This window comes from Pan paniscus, chromosome 2 (genome assembly GCF_029289425.2).
Source record: "Pan paniscus chromosome 2, NHGRI_mPanPan1-v2.0_pri, whole genome shotgun sequence".
Taxonomy (NCBI): Eukaryota; Metazoa; Chordata; class Mammalia; order Primates; family Hominidae; genus Pan; species Pan paniscus.
Window position 1 is genome coordinate 120,783,931 of NC_085926.1, and position 23,438 is coordinate 120,807,368.

At 36.6% G+C, this 23,438-nt stretch overlaps 1 protein-coding gene across 2 annotated transcripts in view; it reads left to right on the plus strand.

Moving 5' to 3' along the window:
* SLC49A4 (solute carrier family 49 member 4) overlaps positions 1-23,438 on the plus strand; it is a 96,779-nt gene that overhangs the window by 43,715 nt on the left and 29,626 nt on the right. For both annotated transcript variants that reach the window (XR_010111457.1, XM_034957189.3), the window contains exons 5-7: positions 6,567-6,675; positions 17,088-17,155; positions 20,865-20,992. Coding sequence is in view for 1 of the 2 variants with exons in the window: in XM_034957189.3 (XP_034813080.1) it covers positions 6,567-6,675; positions 17,088-17,155; positions 20,865-20,992 (305 nt within the window). In the remaining variant the exon portion in view is untranslated. The remainder of the gene's footprint in view (positions 1-6,566; positions 6,676-17,087; positions 17,156-20,864; positions 20,993-23,438) is intronic.

Below are 23,438 nucleotides of genomic sequence, written 5' to 3' on the forward strand. Positions count from 1 at the left end.
AATTAGAAAAAAAATCCTAAAATTCATATGTAACCAAAAAAGAGTCCAAATAGCCAAAGCAATCCTAAGCAAAAGGAACAAATCTGGAGGCATCACATTACCTGACTTCAAATTATACTACAAGGGTATAGTTACTAAAACAGCATGGTACTGGTATAAAAGTAGTCAATGGAACAGTCCAATGGAACAGAATAGAGAAATCAGAAATGAAGCCAAATACATACAACCAACTAATCTTCAACAAAGCATACAAAAACATAAATTGGAGAAAGGACACCCTATTTAATAAATAGCTCTGGGAAAACTGGCAAGCCACAAGTAGAAGAATGAAACTGGATCCCTATCTCTCACCTTATACAAAAATAAACTCAAGATGGATCAAAGACTTAAATATAAGATCTGAAACCATAAAAATTCTAGAAGATAATGTTGGAGAAACCCTTCTGGGCATTGGCCTAGGCAAAGAATTCATGACTAATACCCCAAAAGCAAATGCAACAAAAACAAAAATAAATAAATGGGACCTAATTAAACAAAAAGTTTCTGTACAGCAAAAGAAGTAATCATCAGAGTAAACAAACAGCCCACAGAATGGGTGAAAATATTTGCAAACTCTGTATCTGACAGGAGACTAATATCTAGAATCTACAAGGAACTCAAACAGATCAGCAAGAAAAAAAAAATTTCATCAAAAAGTGGGCAAATGTCATGACCAGGAGACATTTCTCAGAAGAAGACATACAAACACTAACAAACAGGAAAAAATGCTCAACATCACTAATCATCAGGGAAATGCACATTAAAACCACAATTAGATACCTCCTTACCCCTGCAAGAATAGCCATTATTAAAAAGTCAAAAAACAATAGATGTTGACATGGATGTGGTGAAAAGGGAATGCTTACACACTGCTGGTAGGAATGTGAGTTAGTACCACCTCTATGCAAAACAGTATGGAGATTCCTTAAAGAACTGAAAGGAGATCTACCATTCAACCCAGCAATCCCACTACTGGTGTCTACCCAAAGGAGAAAAGTCTTTATATGAAAAAGACGTATGCACATGCACATACGTGTTTATACCAGCACAATTTGCAATTCCAAAGATATGGAACCAACCTAAGTGCCCATTGACCAATGAGTAGGAAAGGAAAATGAGTATATATACACCATAGAATACTACTCAGCTGTAAAAAAGAACAAAGTAATGCTTTTTACATCAACTTGTAGGGAGCTGGAAGCCATTATTCTAAGTGAAGTAACTCAGGAATGGAAAATCAAACACTGTATGTTCTGACTTATAAGTGGGAGCTAAGCTATGGGTAGGCAAAGACGGAGTGGTATAGTGGACTTTGGAGACTCAGAATGGAGAGGATGGTGGAGAGTGAAGGGTAACAAACTCCATATTGGGTACACTGTACACTACTCAGGTGGCAGGTGCACCAAAATCTCAGACTTCACCGCTATCCAATTCATCCTTGTAACCAAAAATCATTTGTACCCCAAAAGCTATTGAAATTTTTAAAAATTTGTTTTAATTTTTTGTATATTTGGGATAAAAATCTTTGAAAATTTTTAATAATATTTTAACAGGAAAAATAAGTAAAATTAATTAGAAATAAGTAAAATTAATAAGTAAAATTAGTTCTAAGAAATGAGTAAAATCAATTTTAGTAGCATATTGTTTAACCAAGCATATCTAAAACATTATTTTAACATGTAATCAATATTAAAACTTATTAATGAGATATGTTATTCATATAACATCTTTGATATTCAGTGGATATTTTGCACTTAAAGCACATGTCAATTTGGACATTAAATTTTTACTGGAAATACTTGATTTCCAGTAGAATTAAGTGGAATATTTCAGATATCACTAAATTTACAGTTGAAAAAGTATGCATTGAGCAATGTCTCTTGTATTGCACTGTTTATCCTAAGTTAAAAATAAATAGTTTCTGAAATTTTGAATCAACAGATATTTGCAATCGTTAGAAAGGATCTTACATTCTATAGGCCATTGTTTGGGGCTTAATTGCAGATCTAACACTTCTGTAGAATACTATTTTTATTCTTTTCCTCGTAATTTTTAACAAATTTCCATAGCTAAAAACAATTCCTTTACCATCTCTTGATCTAAAATGCTTTTCTTTTTGTACAAGGATCCAAACAGTTTTATAGCTGGCCAAATTATAAGTTCAGATCTGTTAAAAATCATTTAAGTGTTCGTTGGACATTTAATTCTGATTTCAGGCAACTAATTTTCTTGATTCTTTTTTGATCTGAAAAGAAACGTCTATAAAATTGACCATGTGTTTGCTAAAATGTCTTTTAATATTATTCACTTAATTATTCTAAACTTTTTTTCCACAGCAGACATTTTATTTTGCTCTGCTGTAGCAAATTGTAATTGCCGTTCATTGTGAAGTTTGCAACATGCCGTCTTCTATTTTGGTCTCTTCTTTCTACAGGAAATATTCAAATACACAAATTACAATGTCACATGTCACATCAGTGTGTAGAAAAAAATAATTAGAACTGAATCCATTCATTGACGCCAATATCAGTGATGGATTATAATACTAGAGACAACACATGCCCCAGCGTGCACACTATAATAATATCTTAGTGTTGCAGCTGTTAAAGTAAAATGTACTCCTACCAAACAGAGTTACGTTTAATGGAAAAGTAACTTTCACTGCTTCTGCTTCAAATTTAGATTTAAATTAGTTAAAATGAAATAAAATTAAAAAGTCAGTTCCTTGGTTGCACCAGCCACATTTCAAATGCTATGTAATATTGTTTTTCAAACTTTGGTTTACAGCCAACTAATTCAGTGAGGTGACAGCCATTTTCCTTAAGCAAAATAGAATGGAATAAAATAGAATAGAAAATATTATTTCATCACATGTAATAAGGATACCTTCTTTTAGACTTTTGTTTCAGTATATATGTTGCATATAGGTAGGTCACAAAGTAAAAATAAATTTCTTACTCTGGGTACAGTAAAAAGTTTTTGAAAATCACTTCTCTATAGCACGTAGTACATTGCCTCTCACATAATAGGTAAAAAAAAAATGTTAGGTTGAATTGTGATTAGTGGCACACATTTGTAAGATGACAGTTTTAAATGATCGTTTTTTAAAAACAATGCCACTTAAGTAAATTTTTTTCCATGCAAACCTAGCTGCAGATGTTAGATAGCAATAGAGAAAGGTAGAGAGGTAGATTGGGATCATATTATGACATACTAATAATTTTGGACTATTCTTTAGGAAATGAGTCACTGAAGGATTTTAAGCCAAGAAGTTATGTACAAGATTGCAGATGTTAGATAGCAATAGAGAAGGGTAGACAGGTAGATTGGGGTCATATTATGACGTACTAATAATTTTGGACTATTCTGTAGGAAATCATGAGTCACTGAAGGATTTTAAGCCAAGAAGTTATGTACAGGATTGTTCTGACAAGGAAAAACAGTTAACTTAAAATTGTCCCCCCAACCCCTTTGACTTGTGTTTACTTCTAATTACCCTAGAGTCAAACTCTTCATTCTGTTTAAACCGTAAAGTGTAAGATCTTCCTTCTCTATAAAGAGTCCTTTTCACCAGTACCTAACATTCCTTTGTCTTTTATTGCTTACTCTGCATGAATGCCAGCTTCTACCTTTGGGCTCTCCAGGGAAGTTCTGTGGGCCTGCCATGCCCCATTCCCTTCCCACCAGTGTAATTACCCCCAGTCTCTCATAGAATTCCTGAAATCATTGCTTTCTGAGTTAATCAGATTATTTGCCAGCACGTAAACACATTTACTCATCTATTATTTTGTTGTTTATATTTCCTTCTCCCATTTCCCTCCCCCAACCCAGGCCACCTCTCAGATGCCTTTAATGTGTATCTCTTTGTCTCTGTGCTTTTGCAGTATGTGTACTGTTTTGTATGCATCTATGTTTAATTCATCTAAATTATGCCATATTGTGGATATCATTCTGTTTGACATTTTTCACTAAGCACTACATGGTTTTTTTTTTTTAACTTTTCATTTGGGAATGTTACAATAATATACAAAGGTAGAATAGTATAACCCCTATAAGTCGGTATCAACAATTGTCAGTGAGTTTACAACCAGTCTCGTTTTATCTTTGTACCACCCACTTCCCACTTCCCACCTTCCTGCATCATGAAACAAATCCCAGATGACAACTCCATTTCATCCAGAAATATTTCAATATGTGCAATATATGTCAAAAATAGACTCTTTTTAACATATAGTGCTCTTATTTTAACTAAAAACTTTTAAATAATAATTTGCTAATATCAAATCAGTGTTTAAATTTTCAATTATCTCATAAACATTTAACAGTTTGTTTGAACAGTTTCCACATTAGGGCCACACATTGCAATTGGTCCAAAGTGCCTTAGAATCTATAGGTTTCCTTAACATGGCTCTTTGTTTCTTATAATTTAATTGTTGAGGAGCCAGCACTTTTATTCCCAACATCTGGATTTTGTTGATTTCCTCATTGTATAGTTTGACATGTTCCCCTCTCCTTTATGGTTCCTGTAAAGTATGTTATGATTCAGGTTTTATTTTTGCTTTTGTTTTTGTTTTACAAGACCGCTTCGTAAGTGATGCTGCTTCCTTTCATCAGGAGGCATATAATATCTGGACAACTCTCATTTTGTGATGTTAGCACTCTGTTTCAAGATGCACCCCTGCTGCTGTGTGTACACCTAGTTCTTTGTACTCCATGGTATTAATCTATCACATTTCATCTACTCATTCTCATTGTGTACCCAGATTGCCTCCAATTTATTGTTACCATAAACACTACTGCAGTGACATCCTCATGCACGTCACCATAGACCTGAAAATTTCTTTGGAAAACAGACCCTGTAACATGATTGCTAGGTCATAAAATAGTCTAAGCTTAATTTGTCAAGTACTGCCAGATTGTAGTGATGTGATCATAGCACACAGTAACCACCTGCCTCAGCCTCACAATTAACTGGGATTACAGGTGCACACCACTATACCTGGCTAATTTTTATATATTTTTATAGAGGTGAGGTCTCACTATCTTGCCCAGGCTGATCTTGAACTCCTGGCCTCAAGTGATTCTCCTACCTTGGTCTCCCAAAGTGCTGAGATTACAGGCATGAGCCACCATACCTGGCCAGAGCTTTTTTTAAACTACCTACTCATTTGATGAAATAATATTGGTTATCTGTATAATAAACATTGAGAATTTTAAACAATATGAACAAAATATTATTCTTATAAAAATAAAAAATTTCAAGAAGCGAGCCAGGTGCAATGTCTCACGCCTGTAATCCCAGCACTTTGGGAGGCCGAGGTGGGTGGATCATCTGAGGTCAGGAGTTCGAGGCCAGCCTGGCCAACATGGCGAAACCCTGTCTCTACTAAAAATACAAAAATTAGCTGGGTGTGCTGGCAGGTGCCTGTAATTCCAGCTCTTTGGGAGGCTGAGGCAGGAGAAGCACTTGAACCCGGGAGGCGGAGGTTGCAGTGAGCTGAGATCACACCATTGCACTCCAGCCTGGGCTACAAGAGTGGAACTCCATCTTCAAAAAAAAAAAAATTTCAAGAAGCTTGAATTTATTAACTGACAGATTTTTTTCTTTTATAAAGCTTGCCACTTTGAGCTTCTTGAAGAATATATATATATACCTGTACATACACATATTGTATATATATATGTGTATATATAGTTATTCATATGTGTATATGTGTGTATATATACTTTTTTTTTAACTTTTAGGCTCAGGGTACGTGTGCAGATTTGTTACATGGGTAAATTCCATGTCATGGGGGTTTGGTGTACAGATTGTTTTGTCACCCAGATAATAAGCATAGTATCCAATAGGTAGTTTTTCTGTCCTCACCCTCCTCCCACCCTGCACCCTCAAGTTGGTCCCAGTGTCTGTTTTTCCCTTCTTTGTGTCCATATGTACTTGATGTTTAGCTCCCACTGATAAGTGAGAACATGTGGTATTTGCTTTTCTGTTCCTGTGTTAGTTTTCTTAGGATAATGGCCTCCTGCTCCATCCGTGTTGCTGCAAAGGTTGTGATCTTGTTCTTTTTTATGTCTGTGGAGTATTCCATAGTGTATTTGTACCACGTTTTCTTTATCCAGTCTACCATTTATGGCCATTTAGGTTGATTCCACATCTTTGCTATTGTGAATAGTGCTGCAGTGAATACACTCGTGCATGTGTTTTTATAGTGGAGTGATTTACCCAATAATGGATTGCTGGGTCAAATGGTAATTCTCTTTTAAGTTCTTTTAGAAATTGCCAAACTGCCTTCCATGGTGGCTGAACCAATTTACACTTCAACCAGCAGTATATATGCGTTTCCTTTTCTCTGCTACCTTTCCAGCACGTTTTTTTTTTTTTTTTTTTTTTTTTAGTTTTTAATGCCATTCTGCAGATATTTTCTGATTCCGGTGTTCCAGTTTCCAAATGACATACATTTTTCATGACTAAGTTTATTCTAGATTTTTAATTTGTTACAATGTTTCCTTTTATTTCTCATTCACAGCAATTTTCGATTTTTGATGATTGCTTTAGCATATGCCATACCACTTGGTGTATTTGCTGGCTGGTCTGGAGTTCTGGACTTAATTTTAACACCAGCGCATGTCAGCCAAGTAAGTATTTTATTTCTTTATATGTTGTAGGTATTTTTGTTCATTTAATTTATAAATACTGGTTACGTGTTCTCGGTTTTAGCTTCAAGGACTGGGTAGAACATCGTCCTATACCATTGTTGCAAAAGCAAGATCTTTATGGAATAGGTAAAAAATAATGTTGATTTTCCTCCTTGATTTTGACAATAGTTGTGAATTTCACATTTCTGTGGGCATTATTAATGATACTACTGGTTTTTTAAAAAAGGAAGGAAATCTTAGTTTTGTTGACTCCATTCTTTATCCTTGCTTCGTACCTTATAAAGAAGATTAAGATCCCATCATCAAATATATAGCTATTTCTTCATCTAGTTTCTGACTTTCTCTCTGGGCTCCAAATAAGGGTATTTCATTTCTTTAAAAATAAACATTTCACCTATATGCTTGATGTCATCCATTCCTTCTCTTTGCTTCCAGATAGCATGGTAGAAAGGAGGAGAGAGAAATTTGGAGAGGTAAATAGAAGAAAACACACTGCTGTGATATTCTATTGTATGAGTAAAAAAAAAAAAATTTGTCTATTCTGCTTTTGGTGAACATTTGGATTGGATTGTTAACCAGTTTTGACAGCCACAAACAATGCTGTATTAACACTCTCTTACATGTCTCTATGCACCTCTATACACATTTCTACTGGATACATATCTAGGAATGGAACTGCTGCGTATAGTATATGCTACTTTGGTAGATGATGCCAAACTTCTCCAAAGTGGTGGTATCCATGTGTAATCCTACCAGCAAAAATTTCTCATCATCCCACATCATTTGCCACTTGTGTGATAATATTAGTCTTTTTCACTTTAGACATGCTGATAGCTGTGCAGTTGTATGCCATCATAGTGACTTCTGTGGTGTCTTTTCAGTGTGAATTGGATATTATGAATATCTTTTTCTTGTGACATACTAGTTTGAGTCTCTTGCCCACTATTGGGCTGCCTTTTTCTTACCGATACGTAAAGAAGAGAGCTGTGCAGAAGAGGGCTCCCCAGAAGACTTTGGGGGACTCCAGTAATCTTTGGCTGAGAAATGGGCTGCACATATAAAGGGCAAAACTACTGGAGGCTTAACAGAGAGAGTGGTATGGGTTGAAAGCAGAACAAAGATAGAAGACGTCAAGATTGTCTTGGAGTTCTGGCCCAGCCAGAATGGTAACACCTCATTCACACTTGTTAACCAGAATAGCCAAACTGTAGAATCAAGGACCATGCCCTAGGTAGAGGAAGCCTTACTCTAGTGTAGACCCATTATAAACAAAGACAAAAATCTGAAGAGGAGAGAGTTTGGAGATCTATCCTTATAAAGCACAAAATGAGGCCTACACATGCTCAAGGTGATCAACTAGTAATTGAACTGCCTACTAGAACAAAAGCCAGCCATCTTAGAAAAGATAAAAGAATCTAGAATCTCTTTATTGTGTCATCCACAACATACAGTGTACAATTTTTTTTTTTTTTTTGATGGAGTCTCGTTCTGTCGCCCAGGCTGGAGTGCAGTGGCGCGATCTCAGCTCACTGCAAGCTCTGACTCCCGGGTTCACGCCATTCTTCTGCCTCAGCCTCCCGAGTAGCTGGGACTGCAGGTGCCTCCCACACCCGGCTAATTTTTTTGTATTTTTAGTAGAGACGGGGTTTCACCATGTTAGCCAGGATGGTCTCAATCTCCTGACCTCGTGATCCGCCCACCTAAGCCTCCCAAAGTGCTGGGATTACAGGCGTGAGCCACCATGCCTGGCCCAGTATACAATTAAAAAAAAAGTGCATTAAACATGTAAAGAAACAGGAAAGTATGACCCATATTTGGCTGGGTGTGGTGGTCTCAAATATAGATACATAAAATTAAAAAAATTTAAAAAGCAATCATTAGAAACCAACTCTTAGATACTCTAGATGTTGGATTTAGCAGACTGAGGCTATAATGCAGAAAAGAGAAAGATAAATCTTTGCTTGCTCCAAGTTCATAAATATGTTATCTTGTGCAACTGTGTCATCCTGTATAGTAGCTACTAGCCACATTCAAAATAAACTTCAAACTTAATTGATATTTAAACCAATTGAAATGAAATAAAAGTAAAAAATCACTTCCTTAGTTGCAGTAGCACTTTTCAAGTGCGGGATAGCCACATGAGACTAGCAGCTACCATGTTGCACGGTGTAGATAGAGAGCATTTCTATCATCTAAGAAAGTTCTGTTGGACAGTGCTGTTCTGGAGCTCTGTTCTTTTACCTGTCGCATTTACCTAGAATTTAAACCTAGAATTGATTTTGTATTTATTATAAGATAGGCGTTGTTTCTTTTTTCCCCATAGATATTTGTTAACCTAATATCAGTGTTTGAAAAGATCATTTTTTTTCTTCACTGCCCTCTACTCATCTTTGTTGTAAGCAAGTCTCCTTATATACACGGGTGTATTTCTAGACTTTATTCCTTTAGTCTGTTTGTCTGTCCCTGCACCAATACCAAATTGTGTTATTTATACTAGTGTCATAAATAAGTACTAGTTTTGATATTTAGTAAATTTCTCCCTTTATTAGGATTTCTGTTAGAGTTTTTATATTTACAGATCATTTTCAGAATTAACTCCTTTATAATATTTGAGTTTTCTGAACCATGATCATTATATTTCTCCTCATTTACTTAGGTCCCAATGTCTCTGAATGATGCTTTATAATTTTCAGCAAAGATACCTTCGATGTGTTTGTTAGCTTTATTCTCAGGTATTTGATACTTTTTGAAGCTGAGCAGCTTTTAAAATTTTTATTTTATTTTTCTTATTTTTAAAATTGATATGTAATTGTTGTACATATTTGGGGGGATATATAATATTTTGATACCTGTGCACAGTGTATAATGATCAAATTGGTAAGAGTGCTATCCACCTCAAACATTTATTTTTTCTTTGTGTTGGGAACTTACAACTCTTCTCTTCTAGCTATTTTGAAATATACAATAAGCTGTTGTTAACTGTAAGTTCCCTACTGTACTATCAAGTACTAGAACTCACTCTTTCTATCTAACTGTATTTTTGTACCCCTTAACCAACTTCTCTTCATCCTCCCACCCTTCTTCACCAGCAGCTGGTAACTATCATTCTACATTCTGCTTCCCTGAAATCCACCTTTTTAGTTCCCACATATGAGTGAGAACGTGCAATATTTGTCTTTCTATACCTGGCTTATTTCACTTAACATGATTTCACTTAACATCCATGTTGCTGCAAATAACAGGATTTCATTCTTTTTTGTGACTGAATAATATTCCATTGTGTATATATCCGATATTTTCCTGATGCATTCATCTGTTGATGACACTTAGGTTGTTTCCAAACCTTGGCTATTGTGCTGCAATAAACATGGGAGTGCAGATTTCTTTTTCATATACTGATTTTATATACTGATTTTTATATACTGATTTCCTTTCTATTGGGTATATACCCAGAAATGGGATTGCTACATCATATGGTAGTTCTATTTTTCGTTTTCTACGGAACCTCTGTACCGTTTTCCATAATGGCTGTACTTCTTTAATTTCCACCAGCAGTGTCCAAGCACTCCCCCTTCTCTGTATCCTTATCAGCATTTGTTACTTTTTGTCTTTTTGGTGATAGCTATCCTAACTGGGGTGAGATGCTATTCATTGTAGTTTTGATGTACATTTCCCTGATTATTAGTGATGAACATTTCTTTTTGTATATTTGTTGGCCATTATATGTCTTCTTTTGAGAAATGTCCATTCAGGTCTTTTGCTTATTTTTTAATTGGATTGGTTTTTTTTGCTGTTGAGTTGCTTGGGTTCCTTATAGATAGATAGTGGTTCTTAATCCCTTGTTGGATGTATAGTTTGTGAATATTTCTCCCATTCTGTAAGTTGTCTCTTCCCTCTGTTGTTTCCTTTGCTGTTCAGAAGCCATTTAGCTTTATGTAATCCCATTTGTCTGATTTTGCTTTTGTTGCCTGTGTTTTTGAGGCTGTACTCAAAAAATCTGTGTCCAGACCAGTGTCCTGTAGTGTTCCCCCAATGTTTTCTTTTAGTAGTTTCATAGTTTCAAGTCTTATATTGAACCCTTTTCCCTTTTAGAAAAAAAAAAAAAGTGCAGCTCGCTGCCAGCACTCATTTAATTTTATATAAACTTGCTCTTTGATGCTGAAGCAAATCTGACTGACTTTCAATATGAAAATATAAAAACTGTTCTTGGAGTTATTTCTAAATAGAACTAACATCAGAATCATCTGAATCATCAGAATCGTCTATTTCAGAAAAATCGGATCCGTCAAATAAATCTCTAGCCAACGACTGTTTGAGAACGATGTTAATATCACACGTAGGAATGCTCCTTTTTCTAGGATTTGACATTTTCAGCAGTTGAGAATTACTATATTTTGTAAATGGAAATACCACTACTAAAAACAGAATGCTATTAAGTAGAATGATGTCTTTTGTCGCCAAAGTTGATATACTAAGAGTGATGTGAAAATAGTCATAAAAGCAAGATAGTTAATGGCAAAGATATCTTGGGGTAAATGCTGCAGCTGCAAAAGCACCTCTGGCGAGTATTCTCAGGGCAAACAGGAAAAGGATTAAATCTTTAATCCATTTTGAGTTGATTTTTTTTTTTTTGAGACAGCATCTTGATCTGTTGCCCAGGCTGGAGTGCAGTGGCAGAAGCATGGCTCACTGGAGCCTCAACTTCTTGGGTTTAAACGATCCTCCCACCTCAGCCACCCAAGTAGCTAGGGCTACAGGTGCACACCACCATGCCCAGCTAATTTTTTCAAGTTTTGTAGAGATGAAGTCTCTATGTTTCCCAGGCTGGTCTGGAACTCCTGAGCTCAAACAATCCTTACACTTTGGCCTCCCAAAGTGTGGGCCATGTCAGGCCATCTTTGTGTTTTAATTGGAGTATTTAGTGCATTTATATTTAATACAATTACTGACAAGTTTGGGTTTAGACCTGCCATCTTACTATTGGTCTTTATTTTGTTCAGCCCTGTCTATTCTTTTTGTCATCTTTCCTACCTTCTGGATTAAGTATTTTTATTACTTTAATTTCCCCCCACTCTATTAGCTTGGCAGTTATAGACTCTTTTACTGTTTAATGATTACCCTAAAAAGTACAGAATGCACACTTGACTTATCAAATTAGAATTTTACCTTTTCTAGGATAATCTAAGGTTTTTAGAACCCTTTAACTTCATTTAACCCTCTCCCATCTTTCAGGCTATTACTGTCATATATTTTAACTGCACAAGACATTATTGTTTACATAGTTGATATTGACTCGAATTTATCTTCATGTTTACTCATTTTGTTCTTTATTTCTTTATCTTCAGTCTTCAAATCTGTAGTCATTTTTCTTCTATCTAAAGAGCACCCATTAGTGTTTTTGTTTGTTTATTGTACAGGTCTGTGGGTGACAAATTCTTTAGTTTGGTGTTTGCATTTTATTTTGTTGTTGTTTTGGTCTAAAAATGTCTTCATTTTATCTTCATTTTTAGAGTTTTTCTGTTGTTGGGCATAGAATTATTGGTTGACAGTCATTTTCTTTTGGTTCTTTGAAAAAAAAGATCCATTTTCTTCTGGCTTCCATTGTTTTAATTGAGAAGTTAGCTCTCAAATTTAAAAGCTGGCTGCTTTTAAGATTTTCTGTATATCATTGGTTTCAGCAGTTTTGCTTTGATATGATATAACTAGGTGGCTTTTTTTTCTAAATTTATTCTACTTGAGGTTTACACAACTTATTGAATGTCGTCTTGTTAGCTTGATGTCTCTCATTAATTTCTGAAAATTTCTAGTCAGTGTCTGTTCAAAACTTGTGCTCTGTTTTCTCTAATTTCTTTTGGGTATTCTAACTATATACATTATACCTTTACACTGTATTCTCTGTGTCTCTTTTGCCTTTCTTTTCTTCTCCCACCCACTTTTTTTTGTTATGACATATTCTTTTTCCTTTCTATGCTTCAGACTGGATATTTTAGCTATCTTTTCTTCCAACTCACTATTTCAGTTTTCAACTGTGTCAAATATGCTATTAAATTCATCTATGAGTTACTTTAAATTTTATAAAATTTATCTTTGATTCTTTTTTTTTTTTTTTTTTGAGATGGAGTCTTGCCCTGTCACCCAGGCTAGAGTGCAGCGGCGTGATCAGCTCACTGCAACCTCTGCCTTCTGGGTTCAAGCAGTCCTCCTGCCTCAGCCTCCCCAGTAGCTGGGACTACAGGCGCGTACAACCATACCCAGCTCATTTTTGTATTTTTAGTAGAGACGGGGTTTTGCCATGTTAGCCAGGCTGGTCTCAAACTCCTGACCTCAGGTGATTCGCCTGCTTTGGCTTCCCAAAGTGCTGGGATTAACGGCATGAGCCACCATGCCTGGCCTGTCTTTGGTTCTTTTTTATAGTTGACAGATTTCAGTAGAAATGCTTGATATCTTATTTTTTTCTCTATTAAAAATAGTTATTTCAAATTTGTATCTCATAATTCCATTATCTTGGTCCCTTGTAGGTCTATTTATATGTTTGATATTTGGTAATTTAAAAAAATCTCTTTATGCATTCAGTTATTTTTGATTGAGTGCTAGACATAGTACATGAAAAGCTGTGGAGATAATTTAAGTATCAAGATGATATTGTTTTCCTTCAGAGAGAATTTATATTTTTTCTGGCAGAAGTCTGGGAATCACCTTAATCTAGTTTCAGAGCTTGAGATCACTTAAAGCTGGGCTTTAGTCCGTCAGGAGGCTGTTCCATTTCTAGTTCCTCCTACTCTTAGGTACAGCCCTTCAGAGTGCCCAGTTAAAACCCGGGGTTTTTACAAAGCCACCCCACAGCAGGCCCTAAACTCATATTTTTTCTTCTAGGTCAGTGAGGCTGTCAATAACTTCTCAGTCCCTTAGCCACCTTGTCTGAAATTAGCAACAACCCTAAAGGAAAATTGTCTCCAAATACCGTGCTTATCTCTTCAGATTATCTTCCCATCCTAGATCATGGTTTCAGAATTGTGGATTATTTTCTTGGCTCTCTGATGGCTTCAGATAAAATTTTCCCCAGATTTTCTAGTTCTCAACCAGAATACTAATCTAAATTACCTAGTGTACGTGTCTTAGTCTGTTCAGACTTCCACAACAAAATACTTTAGACTGGGTAATTTATAAATCATAGAAATTTATTTCTCACAGTTCTGGAGGCTAGAAAGTCCAAGATCAAGATTCCAACTCATTTATATCTGGTGAGGGCTCACTCTGCTGCCAAGATGGCACCTTCTTGCTGCATTCTCATGTGGCAAAGGGGCAAGGCAGCTCCCTTCAACCTCTTTTATAAGGGCACTCATCCCTTAATTACTTTCTAAAGGCCCCCACCTCTTAATATGATCACTTTAGGGATTAAGTTCCAACATGTGAATTTGTGGGGGACACCAACATTCAGACCATAGCAGCACCTTTACTATAAGAAAGGCTTCCTTTAGTTTTCTCACCTGTTTTTCTGGATGGCAGGTATTCCAAGTATGCTCAGTTCTGTTAAGGAAAAGTGTAGCACCCATTTAAATGATACTGATTTTGACTGGGTATGGTGGCTCACGCCTGTTATCCCAGCACTTTGGGAGGGTGAGGCAGGTGGATCACTTAAGCTCAGGAATTCGAGACTAGCCTGGGCAACATGGCAAAATCCTGTCTCCACCAAAAATACAAAAAATTAGCTGGGCGCGGTAGCACACGCCTGTAATCCCAGCTACTTGGGAGTCTGAGATGAGAGGATCACTTGAGCCCAGGAGGCGGAGGCTGCAGTGAGCCAAGATTGCACCACTATACTCCGGCCTGGGTGACAGAGTAAGGCCCCATGTCACTCACACAAAAAATGATATTGATTTGGCAGATCTGTGCTTCATGTTGTAAACCCTAAGAAGTCCTTCGAAGTATCTTTCTTGGTACAAACTCTGAGAGAGATAGAGACCCTGAATCATATCAGTTATTAAATAAAGTAGAATTTAAAATTAAATGAAAGCAATTTTTTAAATTTTTAAATTAAGTATTGGGTAGAATTGTATTAACTAGGGCAAATGTCATGAACAAAGCAAGTAGAAAAGTACTAAATGTTCTGAAAGTACCAGCATCAGTACAGCCAGATATGCCGTGGTCCTTAACCTAGAGCATGACCCCACTCACCTAGAGGATAGAAGGAAGTGTTTGTGGGAGCCTAGTGGGCGTTGGATTATAGATACCAGATGTGCTGCAATGAGAGGAGTGGTCCTACAGAACAGAGAATTCTCTTGCCTCAAATGCCAATAGTATGAAAAACTATAGAGAGATAATTTAAGCTTCAGGATGTTATCTTTCTCCTGAGAGCCTTCATGTTTGCTTCTGGCAGCAAACACCAATAGAGCAAAAGACTCATATAAAGTTACTGTATCGCTTAGCGTAGGCTATGCTCCTGGGAGAAGTAGACCTCCAAAATTCTGAGACTTAAGAAAAATTTATTTGTCATTCACATTGCAATCTGGGACAGCGCGTGTAATCTAGGACGGTTGTCCAGTTTGGACAGCTCTTTTCCTCACACTGATTTAAGAGACCGAGTCTGCTTCCACTTGTATTCTCTTCTGTCCCCTAGGACCTTGTCATTATATGCATGGGTGCAGCTGGGCAGCTACATCCAGATTGCAGCTGGCAGGAAGGCAGAGAAAGCATGGAGGAGGCATACACCTTCTTCCAAGTTCTAACCTGGAGGTGGCACACTTCACTTATGCTCACTTCCATTAATGAGAACTGACACATGGTCACCTGTTCCAGCTAGGAACTGGGACATGTCATCTAGCTAAGTACCCAGGTAGAAGAAGAAATCGTTTGGTGGACAGCTGGCAATCCCTGTCACAAGTGTAATGAAAAATATGACTCAAAGGCTGGGCGCGGTGGCTCACGCCTGTAATCCCAGCACTTTGGGAGGCTGAGGCAGGCGGATCACGAGGTCAGGAGATCAAGACCATCCTGGCTAACACGGTGAAACCCAGTCTGTACTAAAAAAATACAAAAAATTAGCCGGGCGTGGTGGCGGGCGCCTGTAGTCCCAGCTACTCAAGAGGCTGAGGCAGGAGAATGGTGTGAACCCGGGAGGCGGAGCTTACAGTGAGCCGAGATCGTGCCACTGCACTCCAGCCTGGGCGACAGAGCAAGACTCTGTCTCAAAAAAAAAAAAAGAAAAGAAAAAGAAAAAGAAAAATATGACTCGAAAAACAACAAAAGGTAGAAGCTAGTTTGGGCAATGCTCAAGTGCCAGGTCAAGTTTGGACTTTGTCCTGTAACCACTATTTCCGAGCAGGGACACGGAATGCTTAGGATAATTATTCTGGCAACAGTGAGCAAAATAGATTGCGAAGACCATTTAAGAAGCTCTTACAGGGGTCAAGAAGTAAGAAGATAATAAAAGCAAGCATGGTGGTCGTGGGAAGGAGAAAGAGGAACCAGTATTATTAGAGACATGAAATTTCATTCATAACAACTAACATGCATTGAGCACTTTACATTTATTAACTTATTTAACCCTCAGAAAAACTTTATTATCCCCATTCCACTAATGCAGGAACTGAGACCTAGAGTATGAGTTGGGACAGAAGCCAAGTCATAATAAGAGTTAAAGATACAGGAGTGATGAGGAATGTAGGCAGCATTCGTAGATTGCTGTGAAAAAATGTGGCCACACAAGCAGGAAAGAGACAAGATAGATGGAGAAGCCTCATCAGTTAGTAATAATAATAACAGCTAATGTTTATTGAGCACTTCCTATGTCCTGGCCACTGATCTGGGTACTGTATACAAATTATCTCATTTAATCCATTTTACAGGTAAAAAGACATAATTTGCTCAGAGTCACACAGTTAGTAAATGACAGGACTGGAAATGTTTTCTCAAGAGGGGAACAAGCTATACATTTGAAACCCAGCTCAACTTCTTTTTCTCTGTCTACTCTCTTGCTCAGCCCCACATTTCTCCCTGCCTTCCACCTCCTGATACATTTTTAGTTGTTGCCCCATGTTTTAGCATCTAATTATTACCTAGCAGTTTCCTATGTTGGTTATATTTAAACTTTTTCAGGCTGTGACTATCTTCCATCCTTTTCTTATTTTAAGAGTTCCTAGTCCAATATTAGGCATGTAGTACATACTTGAAAATATTTGTTTGATGACATTGATTATTTTGTTTTCAGTATTCCAATAAACAGTTAATCAAGGACATATTTTCTTAGATGTTTGTATACATTAGTTACACATGAATTCTTTTATTTCATCCATTTAGCTACTAACATATTGATTATAGAGGACTTTTTTTCATTCCTTTTATATTGCAGTATGATCGTCTTGTATTAAATGTGTCTGCTTCTTTCTTAACAGGTAGATGCTGGCTGGATTGGATTTTGGTCCATAGTTGGAGGCTGTGTTGTTGGAATAGCTATGGCAAGGTGAGAATATTTTGTTAAACTTGTGAGTGGACAGAGCGGGGGGAAAAAGCCTACAGATAAATAGGCTCCCCTAAATAAACATTACAATTCAGGGAAAAGTAAAACAAGCAAAGGTCAGAAAGGGGTACTTGTTCAGACTACAAGAAAATTCACATGCGTTATATAGAATTGCTGCTAACAGGCCGGGCATGGTGGCTCATGCCTATAATCCTGGCACTTTGGGAGGCTGAGGCAGGCGGATTACCTGAGGTCAGGAGTTCAAGACCAGCCTGGCCAACATGGCAAAACCCTGTCTCTACTAAAAACACTAAATTACCTGGGTGTGGTGATGAGCGCCTGTAGTCCCAGCTACCAGGGAGGCTGAGGCAGGAGAATTGCTTGAGCCCCGGGAGGCAGAGGTTGCAGTGAGCCATGATTGCGCCACTGCTCTCCAGCCTGGGCAATAGAGTGAGACTCCATCTCAAAAAAAAAAAAAAAAAAGAATTTGCTGCTATAAGAAAGTTTCTCTGGAGTAGTCCCTTCCTCAAGTGTTTTTTTCTGGAGACTGGAAATGTATTTCCAGTGTAGTTAAGGTGCCTCTTTCCATATTATTGGAGAACAACATCTACAAATGGAGACCAAAAAAGGTAATGTAATAATAAAGACAAATTAATAGCCGTGGAGACTAAAAGGGTTGAGAAGAAATCATTTGTAAAAGTGTCAGTAGAACTTTCCATGAACAGGCAGTGTCCTGATTAGCAGACATTATTTATTTATGGTCTTTTTTGGCTGGTATTTTCCTATGGTTATCCCTTTTTGATGCAAAATGTCTGTGAAGACTTTCAGTTTCATCACACTGTCTTTGATCATAACCTATTACAACAACACATTGTTAGAATGAGTCAGAAGTAGGAAAAAGGTCCCATTCGTTCTAAAAAAAAAAAAAAGGAAAAGAATTAAAATGTTACTCTCTTAGGCAACTGCCTATAAAACTATTCTTGGTATTTCCAAAGAGATAATATTCATTCACTTCCCAAATCATTTTACTCTGCTCAAAAACAAAATTAGGCAATCAACTTTACCATGAAGAGGAGAATCTAATTATATATTTGGGAAGATCAAATATAAGATCCATATATCACCTCAATATCTAAATACTTGAATATAATTGATACGGGATAATGTTATACCTAGACTTTATGGTTCACATAGTTTTTCAGGGATATTGAAAGAATAAATTGACATTGTAATTTCTAAATCACTTTATTTGAAGTGTTAGGAAAATATAAGAAAACTAAAAGCTAAAGAAGCAGAAGGGGAATATAGTATTTGTAGGAAATCACTGATACTAAAAATACATTGACCTGTCTTATTTTGACAAGAATCATACCTCATTTTTCTAGTTAAATCTCCAAGCCAATTATAGTGAGTCATTGATCACATCCTATTCTGAGCACCAAATTGGTCAAAGGGGGAACAATTATGTATCAAAAATGAAGTCTCAAATGCTCCTTTGTCATTATTTTCCTTCTGTACCCCTTAATTTTAACTAGATATAGATATAATTAAAGGGAAAATTTAGAATGAGGACTTTTCTGCTTTTAATTTGTTGAAATGGAAGTTCTAAAAAAATACTACCCTTACTCTGGGATCTGAAATCAATTTCAGTTATCTCCTAGCCCTAAAATCAATTTTAAAATTACTTTCCTGACACTGTTTTTTGGGATTCCCTAGGACAGTGCTACCTTGTAGACATACATGAGTGCTTTGGGTGATATTTTTGTAATTAAAGACCGCTATTAAAGATACTTCTTGGTCCTAATAATACACTTCAATGGTATCAGCCTATTTGAAAGGACTGGATCTCCAAAAATAGCAGACTACAGCTGTCGGTTTATTCTTGTATGATCAGTTTCTGTGAAACTTTCTTGCAATTCAACTCTGATTTGTACTAAAAGCCTGTTTTATTCTCTTATAACTTGTCATCTCTGTATCTGACAAATAAGTTTATGCAGCATACCAAAATGTAAATCTGAAAACTGTTAGGTAAGCGTGGGATTAAAACAGTCTTTTGGATTTTCTTGTGGAATATTTTGTAAAGCTGTGGAAACTTTTTCAGCATACCTAAGAATTTTCTGCTTGAGGACAAATTTAAGTCACTGGGCAAAAGTGCATTCATTTTTCCCACCAAAAGATGGCATCAGCTCTCATAGGAAGTCATTTTATTCTAGAAAACACAAACATGATTAACCATATCATGTCAAATAAGTACAAAACAGAAGATAGTATTCAAAGTTTTAAGAAGGACAGTCACATAATTACAATAGAAATGTAAATCAACTTTAGAAAATTAAAAGTGAAGAGACTATAGTAAATGTTGTATTTGAGATGGGATCAGCTATTCTATAAGAGGAACAGTTCTGAAGGACAGAATAAATTGTGCAGCCAGAGGATTGTGCCCGTACAATCAACAGTTAATCCACAGGTGAGGAAAAGCAGCTGGCAAGTGGAAAATTTTTTTGGCATAGCTAAATGATAAGCATCTCTACCAGATGCCCTTTAGTTTCATGAAAACTCAAACATGAAAACTTAAAATGCTATAAAAGTCCCAAGTTTAGAAGAATAATATTCACTATTCCAGATGCCGTGTATGTTTTGTTCTCAGGAAGTTTACAGTCTGGTAGGGAAGACAAAAAATAAATGCAAAAACAAGACAGTTTCCAATAGAGAAAATGCTATGAAGAAATAAAATAGAAAGTGGAGTTGGGATGGGGAAAGACTTCTTCACTGAGCCCAGAGGGCCTTGTTGAACTGAGACCTGAATGACCTGAGGGGTAAACAGGAGTAAGACATGTGAAGATCCGGGTGGTACCAGCATTCCAGGCAGATGGAACAAGTACGGAAGCTACATATTGCTGTGGTAAGCAACCATGGCATGTATGAGAAACAGAAATATGGCCATCCAACTGGAGAACAGTGGGAAAAGAGAGAGCAGGGCCAGGCAGCAGGTCACATAGGACCTCAGAGGCTCTGGTGTAGGCATCTGTGTTTGTTCTCTAAGTGAGTTTGAATTTTGAGAGAGATCTTTGCAAGTTCATGTCAACAAGTTGGCCTGATTTTCAAAACTAAGATAATACATGTTCATTATAGAATGTTTGGAAAGTATAGAAAAATATAAAGAAAATGACAGTGGCACTTAAAAACTCAGAATCAACTGGGCATGGTGGCTCATGCCTGTAATACCAGCACTTGGAGAGGCTGAGGTGGGAGGATCCTTGAGCCCAGGAGTTCAAGACCAGTCTGGGCAACATAGAGAAACCCTGTACACACACAAAAAAATAATAATTAGCCCAGCTACTCAGCAGGTTGAGGTGGAAGGATTGCTTGAGCCTGGGAGGTGAGGCTGCAGTGAACCGTGATCACATCACTACACTCCAGCCAGGCAATGGTGAGATCCTGTCTCTAAAAAAAAAAAAAAAGTGAACACTCAGAATATATCCTATAAATTATAGATCCTGAACAAAGATGCCGTTTTTTGTGTTTTATAAGAGAAAAAAAAATTATCACAAAGTAACATCATACAAGAAAATTTGTTTTAAAAAAACACTGAAAACTGTCTTTTAAAAGAATATATGGAAAATTCCTCAAGTAGTTGTTAGTGAAAGTGTGTCATTTGCTTAAATAGTATTTTTAAATCCCACTAGAATTAATAGGGCATTTTTGTTTTTAGGTTTGCAGATTTTATCAGGGGTATGCTGAAACTAATTCTTCTCCTCCTGTTTTCGGGAGCTACACTGTCATCCACGTGGTTCACCCTGACCTGTTTGAACAGCATCACACACCTACCTTTAACCACAGGTGAGCATAGGCTATTTTTGAACTTTTAATAAATATTTTCATTCACAGAAGTGTACATAACTCTGACAGTAGGACTTCTTCTTGCTTTCTGTAATTGTTAAATATACAAAAAAGTTTCTCTTGTCCAGTCATCAAACCATCATCTTATCTAAAGAGTCCAAAAAATAACTAAAAATATTTTAATTGGTATTTTTCACATGGAAAAGAAGTATAATCTTTAGCCTTAACACACAGAGCATGGAAATGCTTATATTTGTTTAAAATTTCTATCAGCGCGTAATACAAAGATTTTTATCTTGGTTATAGTCATTATATCACTGTTAAATAATAATAATAATTAACAAGGCAAAAAACTATGGTATACTTAAGTAAAATTATTTGAACCAGCCCCTATAGGTTTATTTTACATTTAGTTTTATTCCATCATTAATACAAAGCAAAACTTAACTGGAAATACCTGTTGAAAGTATATTACAGCCAGCTTACTTAGCTTATCTAATGGACCTGAAACATTTTTAGTTGCTGTTGTTTTTGTTGTCATTATTAATGTCATCAATTCAGAGTCTATTTTCTATTGCTGCTGTAAAAGTTATGCAAATTTAGCAACTTAAAACAACAGAAATTTATTATCTTACATTTCTGTAGAGTGGAAGTTCAATACAGGTCTCACTGGGCTAAAATCAAAATGTGAACAGACTATAGGGAAGAATCTTTTTCCTTGCCTTTTCCAACTTCTAGAGGTCACCCACATTCCTTGTTTATGGCTCTGTCCTCTGCCTTCAGAGCCAGCAACCTTGGGTCAAGCCCTTTTCACGTTGCATTATCTGTGCCTTTCTTCCATCGTTACATCTGCTTCTGAACCCTTCCCTTCTGCCTTCCTCTTTCTTCCTCTTCCACTTTTAAGGATGCTTATGATTACATTGGACCCACCAAGATAATTTGGAAAAGTCTGTCAATTTTAAGGCCAGCTGATTAGCAACCTTAGTCCCATTTCAACCTTAATCCCCTTTGTCTTGTGAAATAACATATTCACAGATTCCAGAGATTGTCATGAATATCTTTAGGGGAGGGAGGGCATTACTCTGCCTACCATGGGATCTTTTTAAAATTACTATGACAGATTATTATTGGCTTATAAACCAGAGACTCTGTTATTACTCCTTCCTTTCTTCCAGCAAAATATTAAGATGCATATTTTATATTATTTGCAAGTAATATTCAGCCACCTTTTGCATTATATATTTAATTATAGGATTATTTGGTAGATTGTAAGATTGTAACAGTCATTTATAACAAGCATTTGTGTGAGTAGAAATAAATAAGAGTCTGAAAGTGACTCCATGGGGACCTATTGCCCAGTGGCATGTATGTTCCATGGGAATCTTTGAGAAGGCAGGTGTTTTTGGTCTACATTATATGTAAGGAATATCCCACTTTGGATCTCTATACTCTGTAATAAAAGAACCAGCAGTTTACACATCACAGGCATCAAATCTTTCAAGGACAGCCATTTATTTGGGATTTCCTACCACTTTTACAGTGATAATAGGGCAAGGGGATAACATTGCCCTATACTCAAAATTAGCAACCTCTGCACCAAGCCAGCCACCCTGGAGTGCCTCAGTAAGCTCACAAGGGCAGCACAGGGATCTGCAACATCTGTCAGATACTGGTTGAACCTCTAGTTCAGAGAAGTTCCCAGTTTCAGCATTAGATTCTGCTGCATTCTTTTCGATGACATCATATCTTTGCAAAGTAATTCTTTTGGCAGTTGCTGTGATAAAAAGGGAAGTACCACACAAGTACCACATAAAAATTAGTGTGGAACACAAAATGAGGGTGGGGGTGTCCAGTCTGATTCCAAAACTTTTAAAAGTCTTGCAGTGCGCATCAGTGCACACATCTCATCAATAAGTAATTGTGGTTCTTTAAGGACGAAATAAAAATATATTTCTTTCAGCTTATGGGTATTATTTTTTTAATGGCTACTAAATTGTTAGGACATATCATACATGTTATTAAATAGTTTTAACCAAATGATGTGATTAATGGGATTGTTAGCTGTTTCTCTTGGCCTTGGAACACTGTGAAAAAATTACTGAGATGCTAGGAGTGCTAAGAACAAAGAAGGCCTGGAAATCCCTGTTCTACACCATCCTGCCAACAGTCCCTCTTCTCTGTACACATGCTTTGCCTGGAAAACCCAGTTGTCCAAAGTAATAATTAGATACAGAGTAAAATACTGTGCACTGTTGTACACACTGGCATCCTACATTGGAGTTTTGAAGAATTTTGGCAAGTATTCTGAGCCAGAGCCAGAATTTTTTTAAAATTTTATTCTGGTATAACTTCATAATTTAGCAGTTGTACAACATTCTGGTGGAACAGTCTTAGTTTACAACTCTTCTTATTCATGGCATTACATTCAGATTTTTTGTGTGTGATA